Raw genomic sequence first — 11,677 nt, 5'->3', positions numbered from 1 at the left:
AGTCAACCGGGCCCGTTGTGTCCAGGGACCCACGGACCATCAGAGACCCCTGCCCAGAGGAAGGGCTCCGGATGGCGGGCTGCATGGCCGGAGTAGAAGGCAGCAGCACCTACAAACTTGACATTGAGAGTGCACTGGCCTGGCTGCGCAGGGAACTGGTAAGACTGGACAAATGACTAAAGTCTTTGGTTGTGATGAAGTCTCTCTAGAACTGATCAAATGTGTAATCTGTCTATGGGCTTGAGTAAAAAGATACTCGGCAACATTTACTGTATTTGAATGTATTGATGTGTTTTGTATTTGCAACAGAAATACACATTTGTATTTGAATATTGTAAAGAGGACAATTTCATCTTTCCTGTATGTTAACAGATGATAATGGAAATTGGATTGCAATTATTTATCACTTTTACTGTGAGTTACTGTGAGACTGAAGGGTTATCTTGTCTTTCATTACTTTCTATTTGTAGAGAAAGATGACATGTTAAAATTATTCTATGCTGGAGATGAATACTCAAGCCCCCAAAATAATGACCTGTGTGTGGTCTTCTGGCTCTGTGGAAAGGGAGACATTTTTATTGGCTATTAGGGCTAAGGTCAAGCCATCTGTCACCCAATGAAATTACCTTCTTGGTCATTCAAATTGTTAGTGTGTGGGACTGTCCCGTTATTGCATTCTTGTAATTGAGATGTGCGGACGGCAGGCGATGTTACGATGTCACCCTTCCAGCTTCAATTCAATCCCCCCCTTTCCCATATGGAAAATAATCATGAAAATCAAATAAGAATCTTGTATGGCAGAAGAAGATTATTTGTACAAAAACCCTCCTCCTGCTCCTCCTCGCGGCGGACTTTGATTCCAGTGTGTCACATTGCATGCGTCAGTAACGTCAGACAGTGGTACGCAATTGCTTTGAAATTTGTATGGCCCATGTATGTGAGACCATAGAAGGCTTAGCTTACATGTCTCTCATATGTTTTTTTTATACAATACATGCAACAGCTTGTTATTACTATGATCCAAGTGCTTTGAAATGAATTTGTCCTATGAACAGGTATGTGAGACCTCATAAGGCTTAGCTGACATGTCTCTTGAATGTTATTTATATAATTATATGATGCAACATTTCTGTTATGTCTAAACGTTAATCACCCATACAAGGCAGATGTTACAAGAATCGTCTATGAATCCTGTAAGTTTATTTGCTGCTATATGTATTACTTACAAATTACAGGTAGAACATATTGTTAAATTATTCTATATCTTTTCCATATTGGCCTAGTTGGTTAGAAATTCAAAGAAGGCCTATTGTCAATGATTAATATATCGCTTGGCATTTAGTCTTCGCCCGGCGCCTCGTCATGGAAACCAAGTGTCACGAGCACACAAAACCCACCAAACCTCAGATGGGACGGAGATACAGAGGCAAACTGGAGACTATAGGTTACTTTACTGGTATAGCTCTGGTTTAGTTGGCTCAATAGAATCGAATAGTTGAATGTGTTCTAATTTTGACTTATCTTAGAGAACGCTGTGTAAGCTAGAGAGACAGGGTCATTGTCAAACCAACAACAACAACTAAAGTAATCTAAGTCATACACTATAGGCGTTGGACTACATGGGGGAACCCTTGAAAACTTACAGTACTGTATCCAGAGCGACTTACATGAGCAATTCGGGTGAAGTGCCTTGCTCAAGGGCACATCGACAGATTTTTAACCTAGTCGGCTCTGGGATTCAAACCATCAACCTTTCGGCTACTGGTCCAATGCTTTTAACCGCTATGCTACTGTACCAGTTTAAAGTTTGGACACACCTACTCATTCCAGGGTTTTTCTTTATTTTTACTATGTTCTACCTTGTAGAATAATAGTGAAGACATCAAAACTATGAAATAACACATATGGAATCATGTAGTAACCAAAAAAGTAAAATATATTTTATATTTGAGATTCTTCAATGTAGCCACCCTTTGCCTTGATGACAGCTTTGCACACTCTTGGCATTCTCTCAACCAGCTTCATGAGGTAGTCACCTGGAATGCATTTCAATCAACAGGTGTGCCTTGTTAAATGTTAAGTTGTGGAATTTATTTTGTTCTTAATCCGTTTGAGTCAATCAGTTGTGTTGTGACAAGGTAGGGGTGGTATACAGAAGATAGCCCTATTTGGTAAAAGACCAAGTACATATTATGGCAAGAACAGCTCAAATAAGCAAAGAGAAACGACAGTCCATCATTACTTTAAGCCATGAAGGTCAGTCAATACGGAACATTTCAAGAACTTTAAAAGTTTCTTCAAGTACAGTCACAAAAACCATCAAGTGCTATGATAAAACTGGCTCTCATGAGGACCGCCACAGGAAAAGAAGACCCAGAGTTACCTCTGCTGCAGAGGATAAGTTCATTAGAGTTACCAGCCTCAGAAATTGCAGCCCAAATACATTCTTCATGGAGTTCAAGTAACAGACACATCTCAACATCAACTGTTCAGAGGAGACCACGTGAATCAGGCCTTCCTGGTCAAATTGCTACAAAGAAACCACTACTTAAGGACACCAATAAGAAGAAGAGACTTGCTTGGGCCAAGAAACAGGAGGAATAGACATTAGACCTGTGGAAATCTGTCCTTTGGTCTGATGAGTCCAATTTTTAGATTTTTGGTTCCAACAGCCGTGTCTTTGTGCGACTCAGAGTGGGTGAACGGATGATCTCCACATGTGTGGTTCCCACCGTGAAGCATGGAAAAGGAGGTGTGATGGTGTAAGGTGGCTTTGCTGGTGACACTGTCAGTGATTTATTTAGAGTTCAAGGCACACTTAACCAGCATGGCTACCACAGCATTCTGCAGACATACCCATCCCATCTGGTTTGCGCTTGGTAGACCTAACAGTTTGGTGTGTCTAAAATGTTGACTGGTACTGTACCTGCTGCCCTATGGCCAAAATGTTTCATATAGATCCACTGGTCCATAAGAGACATGTTATAAAACCATCTACACTATCAGCAGGTCTCCGTCCTCTCTCATTCTCGAACCTCCAACATAAAAGACACCCATGTAAACTCTATCCAATTATTACACTTCCCAGTGACCAAAGATTGCTGGCCTTTGATGTCATGAGACGTGGGTTTGTGCAGATGCAGTGGGAACCTTCCCAGGTCCAGTCTCTTTGTCCAGTATTCAGACAAACATAGCTACAACGCAGCACAAATAGAAGTGACTTCCACCAATTAGAAGCATCGTCTCTTATCAAGTCTCATGGCCCAGTATTCAGTTGTTCTCATAAAAGAGAAAGCAAGAACTCCAGCAAGAACAAGCGCTTGTTTACTGTCCACCATGGTACATTAGACATAGTTCGATCTGTTGCAATGGCTGGGCAAAGGACATACAGACAGAACACACACACAAACACACATCAAGAGGGGATATCCCCCCCAGGAAGCCCACTGCTCAAACTTCACACAAAGGAAAGTTGATGTTTCTTCCTTTTTCCCTCTTTGAAACAAAACTTTTAAAGCCACATCACATTCTTTCTGTCGGAGCCCAATCCCAGTCTGACGCTGTAATTAACAGAGAAAGAAATGCAGATCTGGTCATGATTGGTTTTTGTTCGAACATTCCTCTCACTGGGACAAACTTGGACTTGGCGAATTTGGTGGAATTCTGTGTATTCTATTCTCAAAATGAGGGCAATTAGACTGGCTCTCATAAATTGAGAAGAAAGAGAGAGAAAGAAAGAGAGAAAAGCATTTGCATCTGAAAGAGGCAGCGCTCAACTGAAATGGTTTAACCAGGTTATGTCAGGGAAAAGACATGAACTTCATCATCTAAAAGAGACTAAAGGAAGCTGCAGAGCAGTTCCAAAAGACAGATTTAGGCCTATAACTTAGTAGCCTCGAGTAGCTTGCACTGGTTCTTTTTGTTACGTAACATTTGGTTCTGTGTTTTGAGCTATTTTTCTATACTACTTGACAGTTGTAACTGCTATCTAGTCTTATTTTTGATAGCCATTTGTTTCTTTGTAGTAGTTAATATTTGCATATGAATACCGTATGTGTCACGTCCTGACCAGTAAAGGGGTTATTTGTTATTGTAGTTTGGTCAGGACGTGGCAGGGGGTGTTTGTTTTATGTGGTTCGGGCTATGTATTTAGGTAGAGGGGTGTTTGCTTTATGTGTTCCGGGGTTTGTTGGTTTATGTTCTATGTTAGTTATTTCTATGTTCTAGTCTAGTCCTTTTAGTTCTATGTTTAGGGTTTTGATGGACCTTCAATTGGAGGCAGCTGTTCCTCGTTACCTCTGATTGAAGGTCCTATGTATAGGGGTGTTTTTGTATTGGGATTTGTAGGTAGTTGTCGCCTGTTTAGTGTATGTTCGCCTGACAGGTCTGTAAGTGTCATTCGTTGCGTTTGTTTTTTCCTTCTTTTTATTTAATAAAGAAGATGTGCATACACGTTCCCGCTGCACCTTGGTCCAATTCTTATGACACCTTTGACAGTATGTCACAACCAACCAACTGTTTTTGAAATGGTGTTGTGTCTGTTTCAGTGTCTGTTACGTCTGTCTGCCTCTTTTATTTGCTCATATTGTTATGTATGTATCTACATATCTCTTTTTGTTTGTTTATTTGTTATGTCTGTGTCACTCTGTTTAATTCAACAATCCTAACTCTTTTGTGCAGATGGAGATGCGATCTCAGGACCAGGCCTTGATACGACAGCTGATGGACCTTCACGCAGGAATACAAGAGCTCAAGCTGGAGTGTGCTGAAGCAGAGGAGGAGGATGAGGAGACAGAGGAGGAAGGGAGCTGGGACTTTGGTAGTGAGGCAGGGGGCAGTGGTAGTAGTGTTTACTCCAGCTCAGGGGAAGTGGGTTTTTCCATATCTTCCCTGTCCACTAGAATGACTCCACCTCCTCTGGGGTCATCTCTACCTAGAAGGACTTCCAGCAGAAGAAGCTCCTTGCCTTAATAAAATCACAAACAGTACCGTAAATTCCGGACTATAAGCCGCAACTTTTTTCCCAGCTTTGAACCTCGCGGCTTAAACAATGACCCGGCTAATATATGGATTTTTCCCGCTTTCAATTTTGTTTTCTAAAAAAAAACACATTCTGTGACGTGCTCAGTTTTTTGGCGGCATGAAGCTTTCATTAGACCAACGAAATTGCCGAACGGGTTAAGGTCAAACAACTTTTTGGTTTACTGTTTAGATTAAATCGAGCACTCTCAAACTTCCCATCATTCTGATTACGGTAGTCATTTTGTCACCCTCATCATGGCAAAGACACGGAGAAATGCATATGATTCAGCTTTCAAGTTGAAGGCGATTGATCTGGCTGTTGGAAAAGGAAATAGAGCTGCTGCACGGGTGCTTGGTCTTAATGAGTCGATGATAAGACGTTGGAAACAGCAGCGTGAGGAATTGACTCAGTGCAAAAAGACAACTAAAGCTTACTGCAAATTTTTTGTTACAAGCCGTGTTTCGTTAAAGCCTGTGTAAAGTTAATTTGTTTCAATGTACCGGTAGGCACCTGCGGCTTATAGACATGTGCGGCTTATTTATGTTCAAAATAAATTTAAAAAATTAATTCAGTGGGTGCCGCTTATATTCAGGTGCGCTTAATAGTCCGGAAATTACGGTAGTCTCTTATGGACCAACCGTGGTCAATGTGTAGGTCAATGTCACAGTCATATACCACAGTATCATCTATTCTGTTGTCAACATGTTTGCAAAGAAAATCACATAAGCATATTGACAGACTGCAGAGCTTACACTTACTAAGTAAGCAGTGTAACTTTTCAACTCTAACTAGATGGAAGAAACATCAACAGCTGCTATCACTGTACAAAGGTCATAACGGTATAATAGTACATTTAAGAGAGAATAACCATTACTTACAGTAGCATATTGACTGTGATGTCTCAACAATGGATTTGTAAAAACTCTTGTAATAGTGACTATAAGAGCGATTTAAATATGACAATAAGCTCTAATACTCTTCCATATTACTTGAAAATGTCTGTCATTACTGAAATACAGTACTTTCGAAGGTCAAATCAATATGCAGTTATCATCCACTCACGTACCGTATATATTGATTTGTTGTACAACGCTGTAATTGAACACCGATGTCAATAGACTAAAACATGAATGTCACTAACATACAGTGTATGTACTTATTATAATTAATGAAAACACGCCTTAGATTGGGTTTATCTGTCTGTGCTTATTGATGGCACACCGGTTGGCCTTTTGCAGTAGTTCAAGTTGGCCGATCCAGCAGACTCATACAACATAATGAACGGTCAAGTTAAAAACAAAAAATCTCGAAAAAAGGGCATCAAAGTGAACAAGATAGGATACTTCCCGAATTTCCCAATTCAACTGAGTTCAAAAGGAGTTCATCTGTGATAAAGTGACAACACTTATTATGTCAATGTTTAGTGGACAAGTGGATGTGTTTATCCTTGCTACTGTAACTGCATTTGGGACAGGTACTGTACATAGTATGCCAGAACAATAAAGATCTAAAAATTGAAATGTACTGTACATATATTTCTGTCATATCAGAAAACATCAAAGTCAAAAGCACAACTGTTACCAAGACTTAAAGTTTCATGATTTATTCTTTTTTTTTTTTTTATCTGTTGCTTCTGCATAGAAAATTGGCTAGTGTAACTCAGTGTTACATTTTTCAGTGTAACAGTTCTAGTGTTGATTAGGGAGTTAAATTACCTCTGTAAGCGTTAAATTAACAGTCATTGGTGAAAAAAAACCCAGTGTTGGTGTTAATAACCAGTGTTAAACCAAAACCACGGCCATTATTATCATATTTCCCAGCATGCTCTATTGCAGCTAGATTTTTTTTTTATTGTTTGTTTCAATACCTATGTTTTCTAATTGATTAATTAATCTTATGCTACTCAAATATAAATAACATAAATGTTTCTAAACTAATCCAATCTGTTACTCATTGCACCCGTTACTAAAACGGTTGTTCCAGTTTAGATGATTTAGGTAGTCTCATATCTTTGGGTATTTTCACAAGTAGTTTTGAGCTTTAGTTCGAATCAGAGTTTGATTATTTGTTACATAGTATTTTTATTTTTTTGGTCCGGTTGGTTTAACATTTCCAAATGTCAAATTAACTATCATTCCTAAATAAAACCACCCCACTAGCCACAGACGTAAATTCAACGTCTATTCCAAGTTGGTTCAATGTAATTATGTGGAACCAACATTGATTCAACCAGTGTGTGCTCAGTGGGATGTGTCCATTGAAGTCAATTGTTTATAGGCCAAAAATGCTCACGTTAAATCAATCTATGATTATCATGAAGCATCGCTTGTGTGTCCCAATCTTCATATTACTTTTCTTTTGGTCTTCCAGCAACATGCGGGAGGAAACAGCACAATAGCCGCTCCAACTGTGACGTGAATAGGATAAATTAATAGACTACATTCAGTAGCATATATCTCCGGTACAGCTCCGGTCTCAACTAATCTGCATCGGATGCGCTGCTACTCACAGAATGTTTCAGATATGTCAAGTTATGATGTGGCGTGCGTTTCATAAAATGCTTGCAGTCAAACAACCAATAATACTGCGTGACTCTGGTTACTTTCCTGTGTTTGGTCCAGACTGCGTTCTCACCTGCAGCAAACTGCACCGCGGTACGAAATTAATCGCATAGAGACCAACCTCTTTGAGCGAACCACGGTGCGTTGTTTAGTGCAGCTAGAGTGTTCACACCAGTTCAAACAAACCAAACTAAGGGGGTAAACGCACCAGAGTTCGGAAAAACTGCTCCAAGCCAATTCAGTGTGATACCCCCTTAGTCTTCCTAACACTGGCAATCATTCTGAATGCAGTTTGTGGGTGAATAGAAATTCTGAATGTTGGATTCTGGTAGAATTCCAATAGGAATACCACATCACTTTGCAAACCAGCATAATGCGACTTATAGGCCTGATGTGACCTGTAAACCCTGAGTTTCAGGTCACTGTATTAAGGTAAAACTAGGTCCTCAAAATAAGGCCTTATGAAATACAGATTGTTTTGTCTTAAATAATAGTTAACATATTCACTTTGGATCTCACTTGGTGAATGACACAGGACTGAAAATGTATGCATGCAACATTGAACACTACCTCACAAGTTTCAAACATTCTTATGACTATTACTCATCAAATCATATCCAGTCCATTGGGTCCCTCACAGCCAACATCAAACATGCCATGTGACCTTTACAAGGGAATCCTCATTCCAAGGGTCTCTTTTGTATAACACTTCCACATATCTGTTTTAGAAATGTCAAAAGACATAGTTTGGTCATGGATTTAAACAGGGTTCCAGGAAATTCCAGCAGGATACCTCCACCCTCACTCTCTGTTTCCCCCAGGAGAGGTGTACTGGGTGGGGTTGGTTAGTGGTGTTCATCCCCCTCTGGCTCCAGAGCCCCAGACATACTCTCCCGCCTCAGTCTCTGGATCTCATTGTTGAGACCCAGCAGGGTCTGGGCCAGCTGTTGGTCCTGAGAGCGCATTTCCAGCTGCATGGTAATGATGGGAGAATAGATCATATTTTCAGATCAAACACACACACATTCATAGTTCATTCTGATAAAACAGGCAGACTTTCATTCATTTGTATGTTGTTTCTTTATTTACACTAGATTGGCACACCTTAACAAGGCCTTTGAGTGATTCCTCATGAAACCAGGACAAAAAAAGACCATGAATTTTGGTATTATCATCAGATTTAATCCATCGAATGGTACTTTGGAGGATCGATTGTTGACATATATTTGACGTTTGTATCTAAGACGTTTGTATCGTTTGTATCTAAGTTTGTATCTAACCTGTCTTCATCACACCCTGATGAAGACAGCTTGCCTGTCGAAACGTTGGACATTACATTTTTGCATCTGAGCTCTTAGAGTGTGTGGCTCTCCTTTATTTTCAAGTTTTCCACTCCGCTAGCCAGCACCTCGCCTAAATAGGTGTGCGTTTCTTTTTCCTCTACATTGTGCAAATTACCAGCACAGGGCGACCATTTTGAATCCCTTTTCACATTCACTCTGTTGGTAATGCTTATGAATTGCATCATAACTCTAAAAGTAGCAGAGACACCATCACAGAGCTTCTAAACCAACAGGCGCAACATTGCTAGACTTCCAGGAACGCTTGTGAAACAGACCAAACAAACTAGGCTGGGGTTTGGGGTTTGGGGTTTGAGAAGTCAATGAGAAAAGTGAAAAATTCATCCTTAGTTTTTAATTTTCTCATAATCTAAAGGCACAACCTAGATTCCAGCCAATGTCTTAAGTAGTTGAACATGTTGTTACTCCAACCTCATGAAAGTGACAAACTGCAACGTTTTCATTTTTGTCAAAAACAACTTTATATCGAAGGAGTGCCTTTGATTTGATGGCCTGCACATGCACAGTTCCGCGCGAGATGACCGTTAGACCCGATGACGTGTTCTACGCATGAGCTTAGCTAGCCAACGCCGCCATAACATCGTCTACAAGTGTGATCAGGGATTTCTATTGGAGAAGCAGTTTTAGCCTTCATACTGTACTGTCTTTGGCCCCGCTCTGAAAAAATTGATATGCCTGTAGATAATATTATGTTCAAGAATATTTTGAAACATTTCCAAATAAAAAATGGTAGATTTTCTTTATTGTTAGTATATTTTTCAATATTCATAAATGAATGTAAGAAAATTGTTACAGACATCAAAATACTACTCATATTACAGAGCAAGTGGTAAATCTCCATATGACACCAATTCTTTTTTTTTCACCAACAGATTAAACGTGATGTAGTCTTGAAAGAGGCCGGGGTAAGGCCAAAATGTCCTAAATATGCCAACTTTGAATCATTATTTTTCAATTATGATTTTAGATACAAATGTCAAATATATGTCCATCTTCCTCTGAAGGACCCTTCTATGGATTAAATCCTGTGAACATTTTTGCCCCAGTTTCGTGAGGAATCACACCTTTGCAACACAGACATTTCAGGTAAATGTTTAAATATTTGGTTCATTGAGGGCTAGATGACTCAAAGGGACTATGACTGAACAGTGCACAATCACAGCAACAATAAATAAAACACTAATGAATTCTTAACTTTGGGTTACACATCTATACAATCCAATAATGCACAACTCTACAATGCTGCACAGCAACATACTACACTGTCGAAGAGTCAACAGTATTCTACCAAATGCAGATAACTCACCAGTTCAGATCTTAGCCAGGTTATGGCTCCATCTATCTTAGCTCTCCGCAGTTCCTCATTGGCTTGGTAACTCCTGCCAATGCTAATGGACCCAGTATTAGACTCTGGGGCATCCCGTGGTTCACCAGTGGTCCTGAATGCGTGAATCAGTTTGTTCTTGATGTTCTCCAGAACCATGGTTGACAAAGTGTCCTCACTTTGACTGTCTCGATTCATGCTGCCTTCCAAGGAGGCACAGATGTGGATGTGAGTATGTGTCTGTGTATCTTTGCCCCGCGTGTCAAGCACTCTCTTTCCAGCACCGCCAGTCTCCAATATATATTTTTTTGTCCTACTTTTGTTGTTTTTTCTCCTTTTTCCCCCCTTGCTCCTTCACTTGTCTCAATCGACTGGACCCACTGTCCTCTCAGTTTTCCTCGTCCTATCTAGTCGTCCTCCTCCTTGTCTTCCCTCGCTGCAGGAGCAGGATTCCTCCCTCTGTTTCTCAGTAGAAGTTACTGTGCTTCTGTTCAGCTGCCTCACTCATCCCATTCCCCGCTTTGTGTGGGACCGGCTTGTTTTGTCCCCGTTACTATGGAAAACCAGCCCTCCCTCCGCCCCCCCTTTGGTAACCCCAATAAGAATGGTGGAAGATCTTGGACAAAGACCATTGTTGCCTCAAAAAGAACTGAAAGGACTCCCCCAACCCCACCCACCCCCTTTCTCTCTCACTCGCCCTCACTCCCGCCTCCATACAATTTCAGTGTGAGAAATGCTGTGTGGGGGAGCTCTCACTTGTGTGCAGTGTCTATGTGTAGACCTGTGTGTGCGCTTGTGTCAAATCTGTTAAACCTTTTCAGTGTCAGTGTTGCTCACCCCTCTAAAAGACCTGCTTGTCAGCTTAAGAGACAGGTTGGGTGGGACCGGGGAAGGACATAGGCTTGGTGTAGCCGATTGAGAGGCACAAAGGCCGTCCAGTGGTGAAATATATCCAGATCTTTTGTGTCCATTCCCTGTGGGTTTTCTGGATTGGTTGTTGGCACAGACTACAGTCATTCTGACTTTTCTATAGAGATAACACAGAAGTCTAGTGTCCACTCCTCCCTGACATATGTAACTCTGCAGCATTTTCCCAGAGTAGTTAACTGGTTTGCCAGTTTGACGAAGTATTGCAAATGATTGTGCACAACAAGTGTTTCTCCAAGAGGGTGAGAGGTGAATAAATAAATAAAGTGAAGCGAGAGGGAGAGCGAGAGACAGACAGACTTCCTCAAAGCCCTAAAGCTGTCCCCCTTCAATACTCAGACAGACAGACAGACAGACAGACAGACAGACAGACAGACAGACAGACAGACAGACAGACAGACAGACAGACAGACAGACAGACAGACAGACAGACAGACAGACAGACAGACAGACAGACAGACAGACAGACAGACAGACAGAC

At 40.8% G+C, this 11,677-nt stretch overlaps 1 protein-coding gene across 1 annotated transcript; it reads right to left on the bottom strand.

Annotated features, from left to right (window-relative positions):
- Window positions 1–6,610: 6,610 nt before the first annotated feature.
- On the bottom strand, window positions 6,611–10,852 carry aard (alanine and arginine rich domain containing protein). Its single transcript, XM_045694629.1, has 2 exons — window positions 10,252–10,852; window positions 6,611–8,555 (listed from the first exon to the last, which is right to left on the bottom strand). The coding sequence occupies exons 1-2, from the start codon at window positions 10,465–10,467 to the stop codon at window positions 8,430–8,432; spliced, it is 342 nt and encodes a 113-aa protein (XP_045550585.1). The 5' UTR covers window positions 10,468–10,852; the 3' UTR covers window positions 6,611–8,429.
- Window positions 10,853–11,677: the final 825 nt, after the last annotated feature.

The sequence above is a fragment of the Salmo salar genome, chromosome ssa14 (genome assembly GCF_905237065.1).
Source record: "Salmo salar chromosome ssa14, Ssal_v3.1, whole genome shotgun sequence".
Taxonomy (NCBI): domain Eukaryota; kingdom Metazoa; phylum Chordata; class Actinopteri; order Salmoniformes; family Salmonidae; genus Salmo; species Salmo salar.
The sequence above is the reverse complement of the archived record's forward strand: the minus strand, read 5'-3'. Positions and strand labels throughout refer to the sequence as shown.